This window comes from Nannobrachium achirus (assembly GCF_963921795.1).
Source record: "Nannobrachium achirus genome assembly, chromosome: 5".
Taxonomy (NCBI): Eukaryota; Metazoa; Chordata; class Actinopteri; order Myctophiformes; family Myctophidae; genus Nannobrachium; species Nannobrachium achirus.
In genome coordinates this window covers 24,105,218-24,132,547 of record NC_137814.1, presented here as the reverse complement: position 1 = coordinate 24,132,547, position 27,330 = coordinate 24,105,218, and the positions used below count along the sequence as shown (strand labels likewise).

At 41.4% G+C, this 27,330-nt stretch overlaps 3 protein-coding genes across 3 annotated transcripts; all 3 read right to left on the bottom strand.

Annotated features, from left to right (window-relative positions):
- Positions 1–1,060: 1,060 nt before the first annotated feature.
- Positions 1,061–14,416, bottom strand: bpnt2 (3'(2'), 5'-bisphosphate nucleotidase 2). The gene is made up of 8 exons (XM_080725318.1): positions 14,018–14,416; positions 12,376–12,448; positions 11,347–11,493; positions 9,423–9,579; positions 8,706–8,801; positions 7,528–7,695; positions 7,078–7,212; positions 1,061–5,532 (listed from the first exon to the last, which is right to left on the bottom strand). The coding sequence occupies exons 1-8, from the start codon at positions 14,134–14,136 to the stop codon at positions 5,390–5,392; spliced, it is 1,038 nt and encodes a 345-aa protein (XP_080581444.1). The 5' UTR covers positions 14,137–14,416; the 3' UTR covers positions 1,061–5,389.
- A 941-nt stretch (positions 14,417–15,357) lies between these two features.
- Positions 15,358–23,345, bottom strand: LOC308285329 (aspartate--tRNA ligase, mitochondrial-like). The gene is made up of 18 exons (XM_080726049.1): positions 22,915–23,345; positions 22,534–22,633; positions 22,349–22,415; positions 22,066–22,167; positions 21,674–21,769; positions 21,370–21,493; positions 21,195–21,241; positions 20,721–20,827; positions 20,548–20,617; positions 19,537–19,716; positions 19,146–19,253; positions 18,865–18,927; positions 18,617–18,769; positions 17,566–17,784; positions 16,941–17,051; positions 16,584–16,659; positions 16,211–16,455; positions 15,358–15,853 (listed from the first exon to the last, which is right to left on the bottom strand). Exons 1-17 carry the CDS (start codon positions 23,090–23,092, stop codon positions 16,256–16,258), a joined length of 2,001 nt encoding a protein of 666 aa, XP_080582175.1. The 5' UTR covers positions 23,093–23,345; the 3' UTR covers positions 15,358–15,853; positions 16,211–16,255.
- Positions 23,346–26,000: 2,655 nt separating this feature from the next.
- LOC308284927 (cannabinoid receptor type 1B-like) lies at positions 26,001–27,050 on the bottom strand (the record flags this gene model as incomplete). Its single annotated transcript, XM_080725652.1, has 1 exon — positions 26,001–27,050. One exon carries the CDS (start codon positions 27,048–27,050, stop codon positions 26,001–26,003), a length of 1,050 nt encoding a protein of 349 aa, XP_080581778.1.
- Positions 27,051–27,330: the final 280 nt, after the last annotated feature.

Sequence of the window (27,330 nt, the reverse complement as noted above, 5' to 3'; positions counted from 1 at the left end):
GCAAGTCAGAATCTCAAGGCACACCTGTATTTATAGTGGAAATAGCTGATCTACAAATTGGCATGGCAGTAGCGCCTCGGTACAACATTAAGTTTGAGAAGCACTGCTCTTGAGTCCATTATGGCTGATCCAAGTCTCATGAATTAAAGCAAAATTAAATCTCACAACTTTGTTTTTGTATGGCCAAGTCCTATTGTGTGATTTGTGAAACCGTGTGAAAGGAGTCCACCAAATAATAATAATAATAATAATATGGCCCCACGCCTTCGGGACTGTTTATCACAGTACATTTGCACATACGTGAAATTTGTTCTCTGCATTTTACCCATCCTATAACAACTAGGAGCAGTGAGCAGCCATATACGGCGCTCGGGGAGCAATTATGGGTTAAGGTCTTGCTCAGGGACGCATTGACACATTGCTGCCTGACCGGGAATCGAACCGGGGACAACCAGGGGAACTGGTTCCCCAGGCAGGCTCCCTAACCACTCAGCTATGGTCACCCACTAACACTAGCACTGCACCCTAAACAATAAACACAAATTGTTTTAGTAATTTTGTTACTGCTGTTCTAGATACTGCCAACCAGGTGAAGAAATCACAGATTGTCTTTAACATTTGCTTTTATGAAATATCTGATACCGTTTGGGTTTTTAATAGAAAATGCTTCTAAATACATTGCAAGTTTGACCACTTCAAATGCTCCAATCTTTAAAAATAAATAACCGAAAATAGCCAATCGACAGCCTCATTTACAAGCTCTGAATGTATTGAGAGCTTGTAGATCGGATAGTTTCACTGTGCAAAATGCTTTCAAAGAAGACATGCTTGGCATTCTGTGGAATCCAAATGACTGAAATCAGTCGTGGCGACTGAGAAAATCTGTGGAGTCTCTGTTCCTTGGTAGAAAAGAAAGACAGCATTGGAGATTGTCATCATCATGCACGCAACTGTTTTATTAAATACTAACAGGGTCAGAATGAGAGAGATAGACAGATAGCTATTACAGCATGACAGACTGGTTAGCAGACAGACTAGACCAGCTCAAACAGGGGGAACTTTCATTGTGTGCATATGAAATCCTTTAAGGCCTTGATTTATTGTTACATGTCCACACAATGCCTGCCTCAGTCTGTAGTTTGTAATTCATTAACATGAATATTGCTGTGATCAGTTTGACCGATGCACTCTGTGCCATGCTAGGCTTATTGCACTCTGTACTAATCCATTCAAATTGAACAAAAAATACGAATGTTTTAATGGTACGCTGTCATGTAAACCTTGCAACAATTCCCTGTTAGAAAGGCACAGTTATCGAGTTTCAGTGCCATAAAATGTTGCCATCAGCGAGGCAGTGAGAGAGAGATGGGGAGAGTTTCTCATTATGTTTGACCATTTTGGTATTGTATTTGTTGTTTCACAGTGTGATCTGAGCCATTGCAGTGCCCAAACTGTACATTCACATCTATGTGGAATGGATATAACAGAAAACGGAAAGTTGTAACGGCAGTGAAATCATAAAAAAAAAAAGAAAAGAAAAATCAGTCTACATGTTGGTCAAAATGGTCTTGGACTTCTAAGACTTTCACAGTCAATCAGGAGTTACAGCTGTAGCCGATTCAAGTCCTGGTGTACATTTGTTATGGAAAATAATATTCACATACTGTACACCAGAAACTAAAGAAGTTCTGTAGAAAAGGATATCAACGTTGTTCTGTGAACTGTAATACAGTGTTAGTCTACTCTGTTCACTTTCATTCAATTCAAACAAAAATAATGCTCTAATGTGAGTGATCATCTTCACTTTGATTGGAACAACCTTTTTACATCTACAGATTTTCAGTATTTGAATATTATACCTCCCCTAGAAATAAACCAAATTAATAATCAAAATAATAATAATCCCCAGAAAATAAACAAACAAACAAACAAAAACAAAAGATCTTTCCTTTTATAGACTGGAGGTGAACTCAGCACATCCAATGAAATGCCAGTGTGTGCACTGTATAATCCTAAAAGATGGTTTAACTCAAGTATAATGACGTGCAAATAGGAAAGGGGCATGAGGAGCGAATACACGGCAAATAAAACATATTTTAACACACCCCAGAAGATCTACTGTACATACTAGATGTTATCTGACAGAGCTACAATAGGCCTCTTTAATGAACATAGATGATACTCTTATCATTCTTAATGAGACCTGAATTCACCATTTTAGTCTAAGATCGAGTTTAGTCCGAGCCTGTGAGTTGTTCGTCTGTTAATTCCAGTAGTCAGGCTTTCGCTCGTCTCAGTACAATTAGAATCCAGGTCACATATCTGGTATTTTCACGACAGAGTTCAGTGCATAATAGGTCTATAGCTGGCTAAGTTGATCCAAATGTCAGTCAACATCTTAACAGATCTCATTAACCCTCGGTTTTCTCTCTCTCTCTCAGGCTCTTGAAACTGAAACAGCTGTTTAAAGCGCAATTCCCTCTGGGCACAATAACTATAAAGATAATTATATATTTCACCATTGTTTTTTTTTTTTTTTTTTTAAACACTGCCATCCACTTGGCTTAGAACGATTTTAAAACAAAATGTTGTATAGTTATAGTGCTCAGTGTGAATGGGCCTTTAGAATGGCTGTCACACCAGTGAGGTTATTGGAGGGCCATGAAATGTAATATATGTTCATTGTACCTACTGGACATTATCTATGGCTCTCTCTCCCATCCCAAAGCTCATTGACTGTTCTAGCTGCCCAACTTCAACCCCCAACCCTATTACAGTTATCATTAGTGTATAGCCTATAATTATTTTACAAAATGCATTATTGTACAATATACATATAAAATCCAAACAACAGGAACAGGAAGGGTTGACTGACCACAACATACTGTTTGAAGTAGGGACGCACCGATATATCAGCCACATATTATCGGTATCTGCAAATAAAGGTAGTAGCCGATTTGTTTCCCGGGCAAAATATCTGCGGCTATCGGCTAAATTGTTATTTTAAACATCATTATCGGCCAAGAATTTCCATATCGGTGCATCTGCATCCCTCGTTTGAAGATCATGCATAACGCTAGTCTATATGTCCATCTCTCATCCCAGCACCAATGTTGTCATAGATCTGCCCCACTATCATCATCACTACCACAGCAATCATCCCTGCCACCCAGCAGCACAAGCAGCTGTAGTCAACATCCTCACACCAGGCTTCCATAACAATACTCTACGTTATCACCGAAGAGATGACAATGGTTCCTAATGCCGCTCCAAGGCACTCATAACGTTAAGGTTTTTATTTTTCTTCTCGCATTTGAGGCCCGTGTCATTTGGTGCATTTCAGACAGAAAATGGAAAGATTGTGAGATCTGTCTCCTTATAAGAAAGATGCACCACTATCTGGGCCTTTAAACTGCTCATGGCTTCTCCAGGTCAATACCATAATAGCTATTTTATTAATATTTTATGAACATTAAACTTTGATTCTATACACCCCCCTCCATAAACAATGTTATCAAGAGCAATATACAGGCTGGTAAGACACACTTATCAACAATTCACTGACATTTGTATATTTTTTTGCTTCATAGTCAACAGTTTAAGTATTGTAACACTGAGCTATACTTTTTTTTAAATTGATGTCAATGTTTCAAGTGCATGAAAGCAAAAAAACAAATGTTCAATACATGTCATGTCAAACACTGAGACCATTATGGTAGAGGGCACAACAGAATTTGATTATTTCCAGAACCTCAAGTATGGACATCATTCAAAGCCGTGACTTGTTCAGGCTAATTGAAATACAAACCATGGTTGTACTAATTGTCACTGTCAGACAGAAAACCTGAAATCTCCTTATTTCATCTTGTTTTTTTGTCTTCATAAATGAATGCCCTATTTTATACTTTGTCACGACAGTGAAATAGCATTTGAGCTTGTAGATATGCTATTTTCTTTATTTTTGAAAACATTCACCCATGACAGGGAACACAGTTTGAAAGTCTGTGAGTTTTATAAATATTTAACAAATTAAAATATTAAAAGAGCTTATGACTATACATAATTTCCATTTACTTAAAATAAACTATTTTGGAAATGCAAGGTTTCCACCCGACAGTGACAAATGGCAACAATATAATACTATGAAATCATCTCTGCATTGTGCAGGTTTGTATTGCCAACAGGTTGTTTTTCCCTCTCCTGTATGAGGAATATCAGAGATGATGGGAGGTGCGAGCTTGCTGTAGTTATCTTTTAGTCCGAGCAAGCCAAAATGATTTCCTAATTGGAGGAGTTCCTAGTTGGTGTTGGATAGACCACACTCTAGCATCGCTGTTGGATAGACCGCACTCTCGCATCGCTGTAGTGTCTCTTCCCAAGGTGATTATCCAGTGGGGACATGGTGCCCAAACTATGCCAGGTTAAAAGAAAAAAAGGGTCATACTTGGTTCTCAAATCAGTTTTCAGGGATAGCAGCACCGGATAATTTTAGATGCTGAAATACTATATTGCATCATCAAAAACTATGAAAAGGTTGGGGCAAGCACATGAGTTTTTAGAAAACATATTTAGGATTAAATGATTTTTTCTTCCATCCGACCTGGATTCATTCGTATGTCTGGTGGTGTTGCCTGATCACCATGGCAGTGCATGTGATGACAATGAACACGTCCGTTTGTCTCAATTATTGGTGATCGTTTGCCCCATAACAACGATAAGAATGAGGAAGGTGATGATAACCATGACAGTGATGCCCCGTCCAGCCGAGCGCCAATTTGTCGGCGTGGGTATCCTCCATTGTGCTCTTGAGCTTTACCATCCATATTAAAGTTGTTCTGTCGGTATTAAAGTTGTTCTGTCAGTCTGTAATGGTGACATGTGAACAAGTGAGACTACATTGTTCCACTGCTCACCGTGTGTGTGTGTGTGTGTGTGTGTGTCTGTGTGTGATAGGTCCATATGTACCCATGGGTGCCTTGACGTTTCGTAACTGATCTTACGCGCAGGTATCGAATGTGTGAGCGAGCTGCGTAACAGAGCCATTGATATGCGTCTGTCTGGCCAATGCAGTTCTCAGCGATGACCACGTTTGCGTCACGATCCCATTCTACTTCTCTTGTTAAGTCACTGATGGAGCGTTGGGACATCTCACTGCGATGGAGAACAAAAAACAGCCAGTACCTTTTAAAATGCCAATTTATACTTCTTTTCACAGCTGTGTCGTACAGTACGACATAAATAATACATTTTCAATTCCTGTTGAAAATATGTTTTTTTTCTTTTTCGTATGATACAGCCGTGTGTTTAGATTGGCCTTTCGTTTTGAGAGAATGGTGCCCCTATCAAGTACCCTCTGGTCACGATATCAATGGCTCTGTGTGTTTGTTGATCAGTGCTTCTCAGGATCCCAGAGTGGCAGTTTCTCCACCAGAGCCTTGTGGTCCTGGCCAATGCTGGCCACCAGTCCGGCTTTGTTGGCCTCGGTGCCACTGTAGTTGATGTCCTCCCCCTGGAGAGTTGTCATCTGACCACCTGAAATGAGCATCAAGAGTCAGCACAGCTTCTTAGCTCATGCACAGTACAACCCTCAGTTAGGGCTGTCACGATATGACATTTTACATGACGATTAATTGTCACTCAAATAATTGGCGATTAACGATTTAACCCTCTAAGGCCCACGGTTGTAATATTACAACGTTTGTATTTTATCCAAAAAAAGGTTTAAATCATTTTATTTTAGCTCCCCCTACCACCTAAACACTACCATTGGATTCTATTGTTTAGTATTACAATGCCATTGGCCACAATATTTGCATATAAATACCCCCCACAGGGGCTGACATTCACACCCGCCACACCCGCTGAAATTCCAGAGTTTTGACGAACAACATCTCACTTTTTCATGGAAGCTATACCTCACAAAAACATAAGTAAAATGCCTGTACTATTTTTTTTGGTGATCATTAGAATGTCTAGAACATGTACATATGTTATTATTGTGAAAAATATCCCCCATATGTAAATTAGAGCATGATTTATGATTTATGGCTATAAAATCTTACAAAAACATTTTTTTGAAAAAAACATTACATTTTCCTCTGAATAGGACTCCTACAACACCATCTGATTTTTTTCAATTTTTTATTTCAAGTATTTCTTAATGCGGGCCTTAGAGGGTTAATTGTGTTTTTGTCATTGACAATTACATTTCTGTTTGGCTTCTAGGCTTTGAAGTTGCACATGGCAGATATGACACAAAACCTAAATACACAAAGAAATTAATGACATATTTGACAACTTACTACTTAAAAAATAACATTGATAGTGGAAATATCCCATCTACAAGCTCACAACGCGTCGCGTGTGAGCTTGCAGATCTGCTATTTCCACTATTTCTGACATTTTTCAACATTCACGATTATGACGATTATGACAAAATAATTGCGATAATGTCAAATAATCACGATTAGACGATTATGTAATAATTGTGACAGCCCTAGTGTCAGTTTAACTCTATTTTGCAGGTGGGTTAATAGTTAATCCAGCAACCCAATCATCCATCCACGTATTCGTGTCACTTTGTGCCTACTGTGAGCTTGTACATCTGCTATTTTATTTATTATTTATTTATTTTATTGTATAAAAAAGTGTTTGGAAACAGATGGGGTCTGCGGCCAAATACATATTAATTTGGAGGTCCTTGACACAATTCTTTTTTATAGAACTACTGAAATCAAGGGTTCATTTGGTTCTATTTGTACACTTTAATAATGTATAGTTTTTAAAGGATAAAAAAAAAGAAAAAAAAAAAAAGAAGAGAGAATTTATTTATGTATATTTATTATTGTGCAGCGGTTTCAACTTTTTGTCATTGGGGTGCTGCCTGGTTATCAATATCTGTCCCGTCTGCATCATTAACATTGCATGTCATGATTTGACCAAGATGTTGATGAAAGGTAGCAAAGAGAAGAATGCGTTATTTGTTTAAGACCTAAAAGTCAAGGAAATGTGATCTGGAAAGCAATACAAAATAGTAGTACAATTACATTATCAAAACGTGATAACAACGATGCATACCCAGTGCAGCTAGCAGTGCAGCTCCAGCACAGATGTCCCACTTTTTAATGTAGGTCACATGAATGTAGACGTCTGCCTGGTCTGAGGCATCTATCTCCCCCTGTGGCAGCTTCAACAGAGACAGCACTTTATAGCCTGTACCAAGAAAGAAAGAAAGAAAGAGAGAGAGAGCAATTTTCATGAGGCAATCTGTACTCAAAAACCCACCCACTCCACACTCAAAATCCACCTTTTTAGACTCATATTCCCAACCTAAATCATTATCCCCTTTTTTCTCTCTCTCTTAATCCAAATATAGTTTTTAACCTTTTAGCCTTTTACGTAGAAATGTGCTATATAAATTGCTTTAACCACATTAAACATGGCATCCTTATTTTGGGCACGTTATTATAGACCAGCAAAAGAAAACATGTAAATATTCTCAAATTTAGAGAAGGCCTATGTGCTCACCTGCTCCACCTGCTGGTATGATGGTAGCATTGACTCCGAATGCATCCTGAATGAAATTCTTGACCTTCCCCGCATGGGAGCGGGACACAATGACCTTGGGGGGGTTGACGGCGTAGGAGGAGAGAGAACGTGGCTCCACGTTGGTCCCCCGTCCCACCAACGCCCAGGCTGCCAGAGAGCAGGAGAATCCCACCGCACAGAGAGAAGACACACAGAGACACACACACACACACACACACACACACACACACACACACACACACACACACACACACACACACACACACACACACACACACACACACACACACACACACACACACACACACACACACACACACACACGAACATTGATTTATCGATAAAACATAATTATTCAAGTTTAAAAAGGTGTTTAAATAGGAGCTTGGGTGCTTTTCACTTAGCCTAGCTCAGCTTGACAATCCACCCATGTTAAAACAAGGTGGGGATATATATACAGTATATACTGCAGTTAGCTGCATTATATTATATATATATATATATTAGTATATAGGCTGGCTATGCCAGGCTACTTTTCACTAGCCTGGAAACCATATTAAGAAATGCTGTGGAGAAAAGTAGGGATGCGCGATATTGTCATTTTGGCAGATTATTTGCAGGGTCACTCTGTTCAATACCGAAATTGCGATAGAGCACGTCATTTACGCGTCCTACAGTGGGTTACTTTTTTTCTCCCCCACCATTCTGAATTCCCATATACGTGTTTATGTCGCTTCATATAAGAAATGTGTTCCAAAAATAATGAAACAAACATGGCGGAAACAAACATCATGTACTCCATACGAATACCTGATATTGATATAATGCCTGGTATTCCTAAATGTAACTGTAGTAAACTATGCCTAAACGGTTAAACCTAACCTTATTCCTAACCTTAACCATAGTAAAACGGTACCAAAACGTGACCCTATTCTTAATCTTAACCTCAGTAAAACTATGCCCAACCCTAAACTTATTTCTAATCTTATCCTCTGTAAAACAAATACAAGAATACAAGAACCGCCCCACCGAGCGATCGGCGTGAGGTCGGCGGAAAGAAAATAGGGCGAGCGTGTTTGAGAGCGAGCATTTTGGTTACCCTCCATACAAGTTTTTATTACCTAATGTATTAAGCTTACTGAATACTACACACTTACCAGTGTATCCTGTGAAGGGTTTGTGTATGACCCCTATGACTGGTTTGCCTTCCACAGCCACACACACCATGGTGGTCACGTACTGCACCAGATTCTCTGTGAACGCACGCACACGCACACGCACACACACACACACACACACACACACACAAATAGATGTGGGGTGGTTACATAAGGATATACGGAAGGAAGGGAGGGAAATGACACAGAAAGATAAGCAGGGAGGGTACCTGGTAAGAGAGGCAGGTAAGGAGATAGGCTAGGAGGAGATAAAGACAGGGTGTGACAACGAGAAATTTAGGACAGAATAGAATAGACACCAGAGTGAAGCGAAGGAGACGATAGGAGGGATGTGAGTGTCCTATGTCATTTTGGTGTGAGTCCAAAAGAAGGGGTGCAATAGTTAATCAAACTAATGGATATTAGTCAATTATTTAAAAAAAGCAGATAATAAAAATAATAGATTTTGGGGGGAAACAATATAAATTTAGCCTCCCCCTTGTTGAACTTGTTGATTGGCTATTTTCACTACTTGTTGTGACACTGTTTACGATGTGGTATAAAGTAGGGCTTAAGTGGTTAATCATACTAACACATTTAGTTGGTTATAAAAAATAAAAATAAAAGGTCTATTCACATTTTTACAACAAAATTAAACAAATTATTTAAAACAGTAATGTTAACAAAATATAAATAATAAAAGTCCTGCACACACACCGGTGTACTCCTGTGTAGCATCCAGGGGGTCTATCCATATGGTGATGTCCTCAGCACGGACCTCTTTACCCTCCATCTTCTGGATGTCAGCTGGGATTTCGCGGTTCCAGACCCCGTGCTCCTCGTCAGCTGCATTGTCGTGTTCCTCGCTGTTCACCTGAAACCAAAAGTAGGTTTGTAGAAGGCATATTTGATATAGCCTGTTTCTGGAGAAAATGTGGTTAATTCTGCCTTCAAAATCGGAAACTACACTTTTGGGAAATCACTGTCCCTACTAGCCGCGTTCATGGGAAATGTAGTCGTTGGGTTTTGTTTGACTTGTTTCTAGCGATCTAAGATTCCCCAATGGGGATTTCCAACATAAAAAAATAACAATGGGAACCTGGGGGATAGCGACCTCTAGCAGCATCGACGTCAGCGTTCAGTCTGTGGTCTATTATTAATCAAACTAATCAATGTAATCTATTATAAAAAACAAATCGATAATCTGTAATTTAATAAAAAAAAACATTTACAAGCTCACAAAGTGTCACAATGTGATCGATTGTTAGCTTGTAGATCATCTATTTTATACATGACACTGTTGTGCAACAAAGTGTAAGATAAAGCAGAGGTAGGTAATCGATCCATTGATATAGTATATCGTCTCTGTCGGTTGGAAACCTCATATGTCCAAAACTATTACTTTTCAGGATTCAAATTCAAAAGCAGCTAAAGTGGGTTCAAAATGTGTTGCAGCTTGTAGATCTGCTACTTTTGATGCTTTTGTGTGACACTGTGTAGTGTGATCAAGTATAGGGCATTAATTTACTACGAAAAAAACACAAAAAGTTAAAGTTTGGAGGTTTCTGCCTGACAGCAACGATATACAGTACAGTATATATACTGTACATCTCCCGGGGACTGCCCATAAGTCCGAATGTTCATTGTGTGTTCGTGTGTGTGTGTGTGTGTGTGTGTGTGTGTGTGTGTGTGTGTGTGTGTGTGTGTGTATAAACACACAAAACGTTAAAATAAAATAAAAATAAAACAAATCAAATCTGCTTCTTGATTTTTCAATTAATTGAAGAAGTTATCATTAAGATTATTATAATGGACAGCTGCAGCCTTAAAACAAAAATGCACAGATAGAAGTTATAGCAGTAACCACTTTCAGCCTGGAATACCTCCCTACTTTGGGCATGTCATTACAGGGCAAACAAATAGCAGCCACATCTAAAAAACACTTTGCAAACGGAAGCTTGTAGATAAACTAGTTTTGCTATTTGATGTACATAGGGCTTAAGTGGTTCAAACGTGTGCAAGGTAAAATCTGCTTTTGTTTGTCTAGGACAACAGGTGTCAAAAGACTGATAAGTAACTGTTACAATGTGAACAAGGTGTGTCTCTCGGATTGTGTTTCAAATTCTATAAAAGAAACTCAGGCACCCACGCTACGAGCCCTACCAAGAAAGAAGAAAACAAAAAAAGAGAATCTGTTTCTCAATATGCCAATGTCAATCTATGCCAAGTTATTGAAATGTCACTCTATTATACAAGTCTTACAGTACTAATTTCCCTCTCTTTCATTTTTAAAGGGTTATATTCTGGGCAGCTGTTTCTCTATCTAGCTCCCATACAGGTCAGTTCAGAGGGAGACTAAATGAAAGGGGCAGAGGGGCAATGATATCCAACAAACCTACAGTAAACAAATCCTTCAACCACTGGTGATCTTCATGCCTTTCTCTTTTACTTTAACTGAGGGTATTTAAAACCTGAGTAATACCGTTAGTTGCACTCCAAAAATAGCAGATATACAAGCTCACAACCCTTGTACAATCTGCTATTTTATTTTTAGGCATTAGTCACCCTCACCAACCCCTTCTGGACAAACCCAGTGAGTGCACACACACTCTCCCCCTTCCATTTGCTTAGTTGTGCTCACCACCAGCTCAGGATAGGTATTCTTGATCAGGTAGAACATCTTCCTATGCGACCTGAGGTCCCCCAGCGTTAGAGCCTCATTGGCTCCTTCCTTAGTTTTACCCTTGGACCTCTCCGCAAGTGCATTCTCATCGCGTACCTTCTTCACCTGCGGAACACAATACAAAACGCACAGGGAAATCTCAGGTCAGCCCTGTAAATGTTTTAATCCACGGCACGGCACCCCTGAATTAGATCGTTACTTGAAGGAGAATTCCGTGGTAGATCGCTTTTTTACCTTGTTTTCTTGTTATTTGGCCTCCAAGAAGTAAGTCTGGGTGTTTTTTTATCCAAAAAAAGCATTATCGTCCATTTCGGCCGAGCCGTGGCAAACTTATACAGTTCACAACAGCAGCCTTGGCCCATACGCAATTCTGCTTATTTACATCACTCCTACATTTCTTTTTTGGTACTTCTCTGCTGTTTATAAACACGCTGATGAGCTAACATGCAGAAGTTACTCTATGGTAATGTTATTGTTGAGATAGTGCCGCAGCAATGATATACAATCAAAGAGAAGGTTGATTTAGAGATGAGCACTAAAACTGTCCTGTGACTAGCACCAGAAATATCAATTTGGACTGTGAGTATGAAGCGCTTGAAGCGTCCTTTTTTTTGTGTGTGAAAGGAAACGTTCACACAGGAAATATACGCAATTTGCATGTTGTATTTCCTGAATTCTCAACAAGTTGAACTTGTTGAGAATTATTTGTTTCTCAGTTAAGTGCCCATGTGCATACACCACTGATGTGCCTAACAACCATATGTCTTTGCAGAATACTCAAATGCAGTGTTTGTTTCCCAAACGTTTTAGCTCAAGACCCAAAATTTAAATTAAGACTTTTGCCCGGGGCCCAAACTAGTGAAAATAGCAGAACTTCAAGTTGTTGGAAATGAAATAAAGTGAATATTTACTCGCGACCCAATACAAATCGGTATGCATTGGAAACAGTGCTCTATTGAGCAAAATTAAATCAACATTTGATGTCACCTCGATGCCACCTTGTACTGCAGCCTCCACGGACAGAGCCAGCAGGTCCCGCAGATCCACTCCTCTCCTTTGTCTGGAGGGATGGAGATGGAGGGAGGACGAGAGAGAGGTCAATGAGTGGAAAGCAGAGTAGGCAGATGAAAGAAGACATTAACCAAACAATTCCATTAACGATACAAGCCTTTACAAAATCAAAAGGGAGAAAGAGGTGGTGGGGAGAGATGGAGAGAGGCAGAAGAGAGAGGGATAGACAGATGCAATGAAGGGAAGTGGAGGGTGCCAAGGACCCCCCGATAATGATGTATATTTGGCCCGCCATCTGAAAATATTTTGTGCCATGGACCCCCAGAAGAGAAGATATGTAAAATGCAATATTCAAAAAAAAGGAACCGAATACTTTTTACTAACCGTTGGAGAGCAGCGTACACCGGCTAGTGCGGCTACCTGCCTTTCATCAGTAAAGCCTGGGTTATGTACTCACTACTACTCAGACGTGGAGACAGATATTGTCCTCTAGTTTCATATCCCGTTGAAGGTTCTGGCAGAAAACGTGTGTTTAGTCAAATATCTCCACGAGCTTCAGACGGACAACGTTCAGTCTGGGCGAGGGGCCTGGGATGAGTGCTGGACTGAATATATATCAAAACTTGCTTTGGGAAGCACAAACGTATGGGGCACACAATTGGCAGGTGGTGTGCTTAATTACCCCACGTCAATCGCAAAGCGGCCAGGAGGGCGAACGGCGTGGTATTTGTCATTGTGTGCCCAATACTGTACATTGTGCTTCCCAAACACACGTGTGTTCTCAAAGGAAGTTTTCACATGTTCAGTCCAGCAGTCATTTCAGGTCCGGCCCTGTCACTGACAGTGGATGTCGTTGTCCGTGTGAAGCTTGTGGAAAAGTGGAGATATTTGACTAAACACACGTTTTCTGACAGAACTTTCAAAGGGATATGAAACTAGAAGACAATATCTGTCTCCAAGTCTGAGGAATTAATTATTGGGTGAATACATAAGTAACGTGCACCATGTTTTATCTGCTAAACGCTGCGCAATAGGACCGATCTCTGGCTGTGTATTCTGTAATATACACACAGTGTTATATGTAAGATCACAGAAATTCTAGGGCTAGAACAAGGCCTGCCAGGGCTTTTTGTGTTATCCTTTTAACATAACCTTTGACTACTGTCCTGTACTGTTAACAATCTAGTTAAAAAAGTATTCAAACAATCAACCAACAAGTCTGTTAATTGAAGGTTAACACAAAACACGTCTGACATATTTTTTAATAGTACTAATGCCAGAATGTCATTTTTTAAAGAATATTTTTCTTCAGTAATGCAACATTTGACAAATCTTAAACCAATTTCAGAAAACACTGTTAGGCTTAGCTTAACATGTTATGGGTACAGTAACAGTTCAGACTTTGCATTAAGTTTATCATCCACCCTTGTTACTTGTCTGATGAGGATTTGGCACATGCACTGTCATGCAGTTGTGTTATTCGCATTCACTGTGCAGGTTTAATGTGAAACCAAATGGACCATTTGTAAACACTCAACAGTAATAACATACTTGATCTATCTTATCAATATCGCAACAACATTCATATTCTATACTATAGGGACTGACGACTACTGACCTGAAAGCTGCCAGGCGGTTGGAGATTACCCCGGCGTACAGGTGGTAGATGACGCCGAACCCCAGGAGGCAGAACACGGCCACGCCGAGGGGCGACAGACGGATCCCCATCGGAGCCATCACAGCACTACGTCTATTTACACGGACACACACAACTAATAATATGTACAAACCCTGGCTGTCAATGAATCAACCAGCTGTGTGTGCTGTTGTTGTCTAGACGCTAGACTGCAGCAGCCCGATCTGCCGTTAACACAAGCTAATATTAGCCAGATATGTGGTTAATAACAGCAACCGACATATTATGTCAAGTTGCACCAGAAAAGGCGACAGACTGCGCCGTTGGTGTGTGTTATATATGCACAGTGAATGTTGAATAGTCCGAGTCGTCCATGTAATCCATCATGTCATCATCATAACAGAACAAGCACTGCTCTGTTCCAGCTGTATGCTTCCTCTCTACGTACACACTGGGAGGAGCCTAGAGGTCGAAGACGTTCTCTACCGGGTTGTCTTAATAGTGACGACCGTGACGACTGACATGCGTGTATGCATGTAGTATGTAAATGAAAAAAAAAAAAAAAAAAAAAAAAAAGATATTTGTATGGAAGATTCTCTTTTGTGTTCACATTTTAATATGTTCGTTTAGAAATTACCCCTGGCTATGATTTGTTTTATATTATTGATGTATTGATAACTTGTCATTTGTGTTGTACTGTACTGTACTGTATTGTCTGTGATGTTTGAATAAAGATTTATTAAAAAAGGAAGAAAAAAAAAAAGGTTTGTACCTTTACGGTCTATGGTTTGTACTGTACACATTACAATATATTATATAGCTTAATTAACAGTGCACCGACAATTAGTCTGTGGTAACTGAGCAAATGGTGTACACTACACTGTACAGGAAATCATGCATGAAAATAAGTAGTTATGATAAAGGCATAGTGATATTATATAGGGATGTTTGATATTGATATCCAATATTGTCCAACTCTTAATATCTGATTCCAAATATCAACTGATACCGATACATGCAGGCTTTTTCACAAAAAGTAAACTATATCACATATCTAATAAAATAAAATAGCTATAATATCAAATACACTATCTAGTTCAAACTTCAGAACTCACAGATAGACAGTAACAAACAAGTTGATTCTTCTGCTGTAGATTTTTGTTTAGTAAAATAGCATGAATAAAAAACATTTTTTTCCGATATTACATTTTTATGCTATTATCGGATGGTAATATCAGGAGGACGATAATATCGGCCATCCCTATATGGAACCCTGGATGACAACTCAAATGCATTATCAATCGTTTTATTTACAGGACAGCTGTAGTTTAACAGTTCATACTGAACATCCATGATGGTCAAAGCATGAGGACAAAAAACCTTTCCTACACCAGGAAAGAGCACAGTAAATACCTAAAGGGTCCTGGAGGTGTCAGAGTCTCTGAGAAGCCAACACCACAGGATCCTAAAGAAAGTGGCTCATTGGCAAATAACACCCTTTCAAAGTCCTAAAGGCGGTTGATTCATACTTAGTCTATAAGCTCACAGTGCGTTGCACTGCAACGCATTGTGAGCTTGTACTGTAGATTGTCAGTTTTCGGATAACCCAGGCTTTACTGATGAGAGGCAGGTAGCACAGTGTAGCCGGTGTACTCTGCTCTCCAGCTGTTAGTAGCAGAGCTGATCAGCCATGCATGGAGGGCCTGCAGGTGGAGCAGAAACTGTCCATCCTCTCCATGTGGGTCCAAGCCCGGGGTCTTCTTCACACTCTGCTGGGTCAGGGTGGGATTGGGGGCTTCTTGCCACCTTGCTCAGGGTCTGGAAAACAACACAGGGATGTATATACTGTGTACTGTATATGTATTGCTTAGGCTAATAGTTGGAAACTGGAAACAAATTTGTATCTACAATTATATATAACGGATGGATTATTGATGTAATATACAGTAGATCATGTTTTTGAAGAAACCCATGGTCTGTAGTCACAACAATCAACAGGCAATGGATTCGAGATCAAGACGTCTATTGTGTGAGAAATGTACTGTAGATGCAGCACCACTGGCAACGGCAGGGCAAGCAGAAATGTGGATGGGGCAACAAGTAGATTGGAGATGTACTTGCCATGCAGGGCAACTAAGCGAAAACCTTAATGTTGGACCCTGGAATAAGTCTCACCTCAGTGCCTCCTCTGACTTCTGGACTCTTTGCCAGATCTCCTGTTCACTTCCCCTCTCCTCCTCCTCCTCCTTCACTCCTCTCTGCCGGCCAGGTGACAGAGATATGATAAGGTTTCAGATCCTCCTGCGATACGTAGTCAGGGGCTTGGCTCATGAGGTCGTGGCCCCTGAAGGACTTGGGGAAGGCGATGACATCTCGGATGCTGGGAGCCCCCGCAATGATAGAGACCAGACGGTCCAGGCCTTAAAATGGATGGTTGAAAGTAAGGGAGCTTTCATGATGAATAGTAAATATACCAGTAAGACGCCTAAGGCCAATTCTTGGACAGCCCTTATTCGCTCATTTAAAGTTAAAATGCATAAATCCCTACCTAGAGCAATTCCTCCATGTGGGGGCGCCCCTGAGTCAAGAGCATCTAGTAAGTGTGAGAGGAGAGAGGGGTCCTCCTGTAAAACACATGCACATGCGCACGTGCACACACACACACACACACACACACACACACACACACACACACACACACACACACACACACACACACACACACACACACACACACACACACACACACACACACACACACACACACACACACACACACACACACACACACACACACACACACACACACACGTTGCATTAGCTTCCAATGGAATTAGAAGAATCTAGAAATAGCTTTACGATTATTTTAGGTCAATAGAATTCTCTAGTGCATCTTTTCTCTGACCTTGAGGATGTTCTGGAGGATGTATAGCTGTTCTGAGGCCTTGTGGATGCGGATGGACCCTCCTCCAATCTCACAGCCATTCAACACCAGGTCATAGTGCTGACCACGCACCTGGACACGAGAATACACGTAGGGGTTCAGTTTGTATTTTGAAAATCTTGGGACATGATTTGCACCTCGGCCAGATTATCTACCTATCCACGAGTTTCCAACGCCCCATAGTGCATTGCGCAGACGCTGTACCGAGCTTCCGGCGTCGCAGCCGAGTGTGATTTACAAGCTCACAACAGGCTGCATCTGCGACGCGACGTGAGCTTGTATGTCTGCTGTTAAACCGGAAGTGTGGTCCAAACAGGTCCAAATAATCTCCAGTAAACTCCCGCGGAAACAGGTGGATATGAGTAGCATACTTCTCTAAGAGAACCCAAGTGAAGCACTCCAGAATTCATCCATAATCTCTCCAAAGATGAAGATTTAATCACTTAATATATACGACATAACAAAAATAGTGAGCTTGTAGATTAGTTAATTAAACATTTTCTGACATTTCTCCACAAACCTGGGACACCTGGCTTAATGTGGTTAAAAAGCACCATGTCAAATAAAAGCTCTCTATATGTCACACCTTGTGTGGCTGTGTGTAGAGTAACTGTGTGTCTTCGGGGACTGGAGCAGTAAAGGGGTGGTGGGCTGACTCCAGATGCACCGGGTCGTCCTCTTTGGGCAGGAACAGCGGGAAGTCGACCACCCACAGGAAGTGGAACGACGAGGGGTCCCGGACCGGAATCCCACGAGACTCTAGGAGCTCTGCACAATGCAGGCGCAGCTTGCCTAACAACGGCCGCTGAGAGCGGAAAGGGTGAGAAGAGGAGGTAGGGAAAAGAGGAACAGGAGGAAGGAGAGAGAAGGAGGAACAGTTAGAGGGAAGAGAAGAACCGTCTTACTCCCTCTTCAAAGATTTACTAAAGATTTCAAGATTTTTCAAAAGAAATAGCAGATCTACAAGCTAGCAGTGAGCTCATTTAGCTCCAGCTGAGGAGCTAATACAAACGCATTCTGGGACATTTCACATGAATAGTTTCTGAATTTCTACCTGCTGTGTGACTTGTTTGAGTATGGCTATTTATGATGTTGTATGTCCCACAAGCTGAAGGGTCAGATTGTGGTATGTTAGTTCTTATTGGTAAACACATATTGTATTTGTTTGTACTTGACTGGGTTTTAGATTAGTATTATTGTTTTTGTATTTGATTGGGTTTTAGATTAGTATTAACGTTTATTGTACTTGATTGGGTGTTAGATTTGATTATTGTAAAATAGAAAAGCCTCCTGTGGACAGGTGATGAGAATTAGTACTTGTGCTAAAATCACATATATCAATGCATCTGGTTCGTCCAATGTGATTGTGATGTCCATATCAAATAAATAAAACATAACATAACATAACATAACATAACATAATGGTTTCTTTATTTGATTTCTTACGATTACGTTCAAATACTGAAAATGCGATGCGCTGTGAGCTTGTAGATAAGCTAGTTCCGCTTTTATTTATAAAGTTAGTTTCAATAAGAAAGTTTCAGGTTATGGAAGGTTTTGGGTTTATCCTCCGTAGTCGAAAAAAAGCCATACGACACCCTAAAACAGGTACAGTGAGCCAGATAAGTATGCTATACCACAGTGTCCAGTGTACTGGCCGATATTAGCAGCAGGTCCCCTGGTTTGGCTCCAGTGCTTGATAGCAGCTTCGCTGTGGCTGGGATCGACAGCAGCTTACTGAGAGCAGACTTCAGTGTCCCATCTGCCTTCACCGACATCGTGCTTAACTCCTAGGGAGGACACACAAACACACAGTATGGGTGCATACAGTATATGTACACATTTTATGTGATATACAAGTATCCAATGATAGACATTAACCTACCTGACCAAACTGAGTCCTGGCCACTTGCTTCAGCATCTCCAGATCTTTGCCTTTGAAATATTTCTGAAGTGAAATAGATGAGACACCATCCAGGATATTGTTTTCTTTTTATCTTATAAGATCATTACAGACCATAAAACATGCATATATCCAAACATATAATGGTATTGTATTAGTCAGACTTAAAGTAGGGCTGTTTCGAAGTGGCACCTGCATCGTGGTATTTATTATGACAGTACTACTATTATATTAGTATATCATTATCACTTAAAAGTGTCTACCGCTCCATTTGGGACACAGATGGCCTGGATGGAGCCTTCTGGTTGGTTGAGAGCTGATTTGAGGAATTCTATCTCTGTGCTCTGGAACACATGACTGATGTCCATCAGCTGGAAGAACAGACAGAGGGACAGACAGACAGACAGAGAGACACAGAGGGACAGACAAAGAAATGGGTGAACACGCAGGCATGGTAAATGTATATAAATGTTGTTGGCTATTGGCTCCCATGATGATGGCCCCCCATGACTAAACCACATGAACCCTAGCATCCCTATTCTAGTCATGCCATAATAGGCGAACAATCGGTGCCAACTTCACACAGTGTGTCTTTCTCCCACTCTTAGGCAAACATACTCAAGCACATGCACGCACGCACGCACACAGGCACACCTTCATGTTGAATCTTGTATCTGGCTTGTCCACTCCATAGTCCCTCATGGCCGTTTCATATGTCATGGTTTGGAAGGGAGTGCTAAGGGGAGGTTTGTCTGAAGGCCAGGAGGACTGCAACAGGCCCTCCACCAGGGTCATGATATCCGACTGCTCCACAAATGACATCTCTATGTCAACCTTGGAGAAACAGGGAAGGGAAGAGCAAAAACATCATACGTTCAGGTCACTGAGAGGTCAGCATCAGAAAGAAGTGAGAGGCAGAGGAGATAAGGTATTGTGGGACATGTGTGATGGTCAATTGAGTATTTGAATATCAAATATAAACTAAGATTGCATTGTTTAGGACAGTGGTTTTCAAACTGTCCAAGGCACACCAATGGGCAAGTCAAAATCTTGAGGCACACATGTATATGTTACAGTGTTTTTGAGACCCAGTGAGATTGAGACCAGGAGTGCACGTTTTCTAGTGCAGCTAGTCCCTTTGAGCGGCAGTTGGTCGCAGAAACAGTCGCCACAACAATATTTACTATTCTGCCCCCCTGGTTTACTCATTCTAACGGCGCTGAGTCGGCTCATGCGACCTTCGCAACGCTCGACAAGGCAACTCGCTCGCTGCCGCTCACTCGGTGGTGTCTCACGTGGATCAAGGTTGCCTGAGACAGCGCGTCTCCGTCATGGTCAACAGAAAACGAGTGCTCCTGGTCTCAATCTCACTGGGTCTCAAAAACACTGTATACATACAGAAAATAGTGATCTACAAGCTCACGCATCAAACTTGGCTATTTTTATTGGTTTTGAAAATGTGTGAAAAAAACAAACAAAACAATTTAACATCTGGTGAGCACAAAGTGCCGATGGGAAATACAATTTAAAAATTAATATATTTTTGTATAGCAATATGAATGAATATATGTTTTGTTTAACACCTGGACCCCCACCACCCTCACCATCCCAATCCCCCAGACCCCTACACATCTCCCTTTCACACACTGCTTCCCTCTCTTCTACCTGTGTGAACTCTGGCTGTCTGTCCGGCTTGGAGCCCTCATCTCGATAACAGCGAGCCAGCTGGAAGTACCTGCCACATCAACAATGGCGAGAGGGAGATAAGTAGATGGACATATTGTGTGTGCGTGTTTGTGTGTGTGTGTGTGTGTGTGTGTGTGTGTGTGTGTGCCTACCTGTCTATCCCAGCCACCATTAGCAGCTGCTTAAACTGCTGTGGGCTCTGGGGCAGTGAGTAGAACCGACCAGGCTCTCTAGACGGAACGACAAATTCTTTGGCCCCCTGAAACACACATTGATAGACTTGAGTATCCAAATACCACAGATACAAATCTTTCAATATTTTGTTGTTTGTATGTTAGTCTTATGATAATATATGCACTGGAGTAGGGCGGAAATGTGAGGTTAGAGCTAACACAAAGATTGGGCGTGACCAAGAGGGACTGATTGTCCTCTATGACTGAACTCTAGTGAAAAAGTCCTTGTCTTAATGTAAGGGCCTATCGAGCTATTATAATGTTGTCCTGGCCTGGGTAGTTTATCTTGCCCTAAGGTGAAAAGTGCAGGGGGCATGCCATTTATTTGGAAAATGTGAATGTATGTGATGGTAAAGCTGCATTAATGAAATGGTTTAGAATACGGAGTCCCACCCCTGGTGTCCTTTTGAACAAGGTAGGAGTTTCCACATCCACAAAACCTTTGGATAAGACAAAATACATTAGAATTAGGATTTACATGTTTTACTTGCAAACTGTCCATTCACATACATTTCACCCACAATAAAGAGCTAGGCCAGGGTTCAGATGTTTTTATATATTTTCATACCATGTGTATTGCAAAGGTATTCCCTCATCTTCATCACCAGCTGAGATCTAAGTCTGAGGTTGTACTGCATCCGGGCGGAGCGCAGGTCCAGGTAACGATACTGCATCCGCAGAGACTCTGATTTCTGAACAAAAAGTAATAGTCCTGTCCTGTTAGTAAGACATACTATTGGTTCAATATTTTCACTGACTGAAAGACATGTGGCACTCATCACATGGTAATAACAACTTGGGATAGATGCATTTCCTTAATAACACTGGGTCATCAATCAAATGAGTACTAGGCATAGTCCACCGACACCTACTTTGACAAAGTCTTTGATTTCGAAAGGCAGCTTCCTGCAGACATTTAGAACCTCCACACTCTCTGCCAGAACTTCAATTGCTCCTGTAGGCATCCCCTATCATTTAGAGGACAAATGAGATGAGTGTGTGCAGTGGAAACTTTGAATGTAGATCTGCTATTTTGTCGCTGCATGTGCAACATGCTTCCATAGAAGACATGTTAACTTCTATGGAATCCAAAAGACTGATATCAGTCGTGGCGATTGAGAACTTTAATCCATGTAACCTGCAAGATGAACATCTTCTACGCCATGCTGCTCTAATGTGACAGAAGTCAGATTGACACACACACACACGCACACGCACACACACACACACACACACACACACACACACACACACACACACACACCTCATTCTCCTGTCCGTCCGGTCTCCGTCTGACTGTTCCCGTAACCTTGACAACGGACTCCAGCGTGAGGTCACACAGTGTTGTTTTTAACTTGGTCTGGGACTTGAAACAAAAAAAGAATAATACACACAGACTGGATAAACACAAACTCGTCTACATATTAGTGTTGTTTTAGTTGCTGCTGCTCTTGTTGAGATTAATTCTTGTCAACCGTGGTTTTAAAGATGATTAAACTAGATATCTTACAATGATTACATATCGGTGCGTCTCAACGCACCCTTACCTCGTCCTGTGGAATAAGCACTTGTGTCAAGCCAGTGAAATCTCGCAGGATGGCAAACAAGTCTTGCCTGGTTGAGACAAAAAGTTCATTGTTAAAATACAAACAATGACTAACCGGTGAACTTTCTTTAAAAATAATGATGTAACATTTAGCGAGTAGTAGGTATCTGTAATATATTATAATACCTGAGGTACTGGACCCAGCCACATAGGACGACATTTACTCCTAAATGTTCTGTTCTCAGTTCTCCACAGGTGTGTGTCCTCAAAGACAGACGACTGGGACCTGGGCATAAAATAGCTAGGTATATATCACTTAAATAATAGTCTTTGACATCACCAAAATGAGACACCGACCAAAGCAGAATTCTAATTCTAAACAGCCATAAAAGCAGATTTCTCTTTAATTTTTAATGTGGATGTAAAATTTTACACTGCAAAAAAGCACTCTATTTTACCCAAATCCTCACTGGCAATACATCAATGTATAGCCTAAATCTAGTAGAAAGCCAGTTAAATTAACAGTCAGGGTTTTGCAGTATAAGCAAGGAGGACCAAGTTAAATACCTGTAAAGGAGGATGCAGACCGCTTGTTGACACTCCAGATGTTGACATCTCTGATGTTTGTCTCAACCAGCAGAGGTCTTTGACTTACAGCTGACGTGCAACAGCGGTGTGTGCGTGCGTGCACGCTACACGCGCGCACGGCTCTGTGCAGCAGCAGGACTCTAGTTGTCATGTTCATTCACACACAGTTAGTCAGTCAGTCATTACAACCATGTAACCTTGTAAATACTACCTGGTTGCATCACATGGACGCTCCACAGAATAATCCTCCGCGTCATTCAAAACGCACTCTTGTAACTGAATTAAGCTAAATGCCTTCCTGCAAGTCAGTCCACGTGGTAGAGGTTTGTCAAACACATACCACACAAAGCTCAATAGAGATATGATTGGGTAGGGCTAGGCTAACCACCAGGAAGCTAACACATAACATCTGATCTGCTTCTTTGTAATTTTCAGTTTTCGCCCCCCTAGTGGCGGAAAACATTTCCTCTGGGAACTCAGATCGGCTTCTTTGGAGCTTTATTGGGGGTTGGCAAAACAGTTTAGAGGTATATTACCGCCACCATCTGGACTGGAGTGGAGCGTGGATGTGAGTATTCATTTACATACGGTAGGCCAGTAGGGAACCAGGCGTTTTGTTAGGTTTTTGGAAATCAATCAATCAATCAATCAATCACTCAATCAATAAATACAAGTTTTTCTTTAATATTAATTAAAGGATCAAATGTTTTTAGGTGGGTCCTGAAAATGTACAAAGTTTGATTGATTGATTACTTTATTAACAGTTTGCAAATAGTACAGTGGTATTATACAAAGATGCAGAAAAGGATAACACATCAACAGTGAGAATTGATGGAAATGCAAATGCTTTATAACTCATGCCATTATGAAATAACATCTTTAATCCATATAAAAAGATTTAACACTAATGTGCAAGCAGCTCATGGTACAACCAGTCAGAATACATGGCCAGTCAAAAATAATGTTTAGCACAGTTTCACCTTGCAACTGTCACTCACAACATATCACTACAACAACATCACAGCTTACAACAACATCACAGCTTACACAAGACATTCATCTCCAGAATCTTTTATGGCGGAACCAGATCCCACTAAAGTAAGCCATTTACCATGAGAGGGAGTGAGTGTTGGCTGATTTACCACTGTTTCAGGGTTGTGGCACGAGGCGAAGCAGAGTGCCAAACAACCCTGAAACAGTGACCCACGACCCTCGAATGGTAAATTGCTTTTCTACCACTTCTACCATATAAATGAAAGAAAACACAGTTGTAACTTGCAAGGTTATTTAGTTACAATCAACTGCAACACAACAGTGGGCGGGTTCCATGAGCCAACTCAAGGTTGTTGACTGATTTACCACTGTTTTAAGCCAATCAGAATCCAGTATCTGAACATGTGACCACAAAAAGTGGTAGAAGCTCAGATTTATGGTGGCATGCCTTCTATCTCTGTTTTTTTTTAACAATATGTTTATTTTTGTTTTTCATTTTTTAAAGAGACATACAAAACAACATGTACAGGACAATAATATACTACGTACAGATGAAACAAGCAAAAAAGAAAATACAACAACATACATAGAAAAGGAAAACCCACAAAAAACCTGACACTAACACGACACATAAGAGTATTAAATAATTACTATATAAAGAGCTGTACTATTTACACTATTTACGCCCAGAGTCCTATGCCTTATGGCCAGACAAATGACTGCAGAGGAAATGCAGCTACCCCACACCTGGTTCCTCCATTAAATAAGAGAGATCATTGCCCTTGACATACTGGATAAAGTTTCCCCATATTTTCTCAAATAGCTCTTGTTTGTTTTTGAGAGTGTATGTGATTTTCTTTCTAATGGAAGGCACAAAGACAGTTCCTTAAACCACTGAGCGATGCTAGGTTTCCCTGTCTTTTTCCATGAAAGGGCGATAACCCTTTTGGCTTGTAGAAACCCAAGATCCAGAAATTTTATCTCGTTGTTTTTATCCTATGGCCGATCGGGTAAAGGCCTAATAAGAAGAGTTTTGGATCTAGCTCAATGTTAATAAGTAGTATCCGTTGTAGCTCCTTTCTAACCTCCTCCCAAAACTCCTTAATTCTTGGACATGCCCACAAACAATGGAATAGGGTGCCTTTATCATCGTTACATCTGATACAAGTGTCCGGGATATTAGAATTAAATTTGTTCATTTTTTCTGGTGTGATGTACACCCTCATCAACCAATTATATTGCAGCAGTTTTAAACGAGTATTACTAGTCTGTGCTTGAGCCTCCTCACAGGCTGTGTTAAACTCATCCATTGTTAGTTCCCCTCGTAAATCAGAGTTCCAGGCATTAAATCTAGATTCAGATGTTTCAGGTGAGAAGTCCACTAGGAGAGTATAAAACCCAGATATGATGCCCCTTCCAAAGGGATTCCCCTTCTATCTCTGTTATTGTGGCACAAGATGGACATTGCTACAGTACACAGCAAAAGACTGATCATTTCAGATATCCTTAAGTTCTCTGGAGACTAGCAGGGATACAGGACTGACGGTGTATGAACTTGGCGTGGCAATGAGCAACAGAGAACAGTGGAAGCAGCTCTCAGATCTCGAGGGCAGTCAAAGTAGGCTATGATGATGGTTTTCTCCCAACGTTATCATTATGCCAATTCCTGAATTCCCCACACATTTCTGTGAAGTCCTGTCATAGCTGCTCCTACTGGCTCAGCTGCCACCAATGCTCAGCCCCCAGGGCGTAGCACCGGCTCCAACCTACTCATTCTCACCATTCTGGCAGGCACTGTTCCATCCCGTACAAATCACTGGTGCAGTGACAAAGATTTGCCTCCCTGCAGCTGTCTCTGCTTGTCCAAAGCCATATGAAGTGTGGAGGATTCAAACAACTAGTCTCTGTGGTGGTGGACAGGAACTTTACCCCTGTACCACCTGAGTTCCAAATCCCCCCGCCCCCACCCCCCCAAAACAGAATCGGCAAAAGTAACAAAGCAGCCCAAAGCAAGACAGTGTCCATTCTGCAGTGACTTTACATTAGTTTTTACCAGAGCCTAATCTTGACTCTCAAACTGGCTCATCTGCAGTCTCAGTGGTCTTTCCATTCGCATCTTCCCCTGCGGTAGGCCTACCTATCAAACTCATGCTATGGTAATTACTCTCACCAGTATTGTCCAGGGGCAGGTCTGTTCCCTGGCACATCTTGCACATGCTGAAAAAAGCCTTGCGCAGCTCTTTACTCCTCATGGCATAGATGACTGGATTTACAGTGGAGTTAAGCAGGCAGAGCATGGTGCAAAATGCAAACACAGACTTGGTGAAGTTGTTCACCTCCCAGAACAAGTCATAAGCCATGATAGTTAGCACAGGCCCCCAGCAGATGATCAGGGTCGCCAGGAGGAGCACCAGGGTCTTGGCCAGGCGTAGATCCATCCGGGCCTGCTCAGGCCTGACCAGCCGAGCACCGGTCCCGGTCACAGAGGCGACAACGTTCCTCTGGCTAAGCATTTGGACAGTGTGTTGGTGGGCTTTCCACAGGATGAACACATAGGCATAGATGATGAACAGGAATAGGACGCTAATCATTGAAATCCAGAACATTTGGTACTTGTTGTCAGTAAAGGGGTAAATATCCGAGCACAGGGAGTTGAGGCGTTTGCAGTTCCACCCCAGCAGGGGGAGCAGTGAGATGGCAATCGAGATGGACCACATCATGCTGAAGGCAATGACTGCTTTGGCCTTTGTTACAATGTGTTTGTAAGCCATGGGCCTGTGGATGCAGATTAAGCGGTCAATTGCAGTGAGGAACAGACTACCGACGGAGGCTGTGAAGGCGGCGGTCACTCCACCTAGTTTGAAGAGGAAAACATTGAGGTGGTCCTTCCTGTGGAACACATGGAAATCCAGAAAGCTGCAGACAAATATGATACTGCTTATTAAATCAGCCATGGCCAGGCTGCCTATGAAATAATAGGATGGCCTTGAACGCAAGGCGTGGGAGTGTAGAATCACACACAGCACCATGAGGTTCTCCAGCACAGTAAACGTGCAAATTGTGACCGCCAGGATGGTTATTGCTATGGTTTGACTGGGTGTCAGGATCAAAAAGCGTTCCATGTCAACGTTTTCATCACGTGCGGTGACCCCAGTCCCATTACCCAGAACTAAGTCTGAGATAGTGGTTTGGGCTGGAGTCAATGGTTCATTGTAGATGACGTCATTGGAGCCATGATAGTGCAAGCCTGTTGTTGTTTTAATTGTGCTGCTTGCTATCCCATGCAGGGCCGAATGCATGGCTGCAAGGTGAGGTCCTCACTGGAGGGGGGACAAGTAGAATAATGTCCATAAATACTGCAATATTGTTTTTCATTAGAAATAGTATTGATCAGTGGTCAGG

Excerpts from the sequence above, each read along its gene's own strand:
- bpnt2 (XM_080725318.1), bottom strand. The coding sequence starts at position 14,136 with ATGGCTCCGATGGGGATCCGTCTGTCGCCCCTCGGCGTGGCCGTGTTC. Across the intron at positions 8,802-9,422 it reads TGCTACACAGGAGTACACCG|AGAATCTGGTGCAGTACGTG; the intron begins GTGTGTGTGCAG and ends GTGCGTTCACAG. Across the intron at positions 7,213-7,527 it reads CATACCAGCAGGTGGAGCAG|GCTATAAAGTGCTGTCTCTG; the intron begins GTGAGCACATAG and ends TTCTTGGTACAG.
- LOC308285329 (XM_080726049.1), bottom strand. The coding sequence starts at position 23,092 with ATGAACATGACAACTAGAGTCCTGCTGCTGCACAGAGCCGTGCGCGCG. Across the intron at positions 21,770-22,065 it reads CGGACGGACAGGAGAATGAG|GGGATGCCTACAGGAGCAAT; the intron begins GTGTGTGTGTGT and ends TCTAAATGATAG. Across the intron at positions 19,254-19,536 it reads ATACAAGATTCAACATGAAG|CTGATGGACATCAGTCATGT; the intron begins GTGTGCCTGTGT and ends CTGTTCTTCCAG.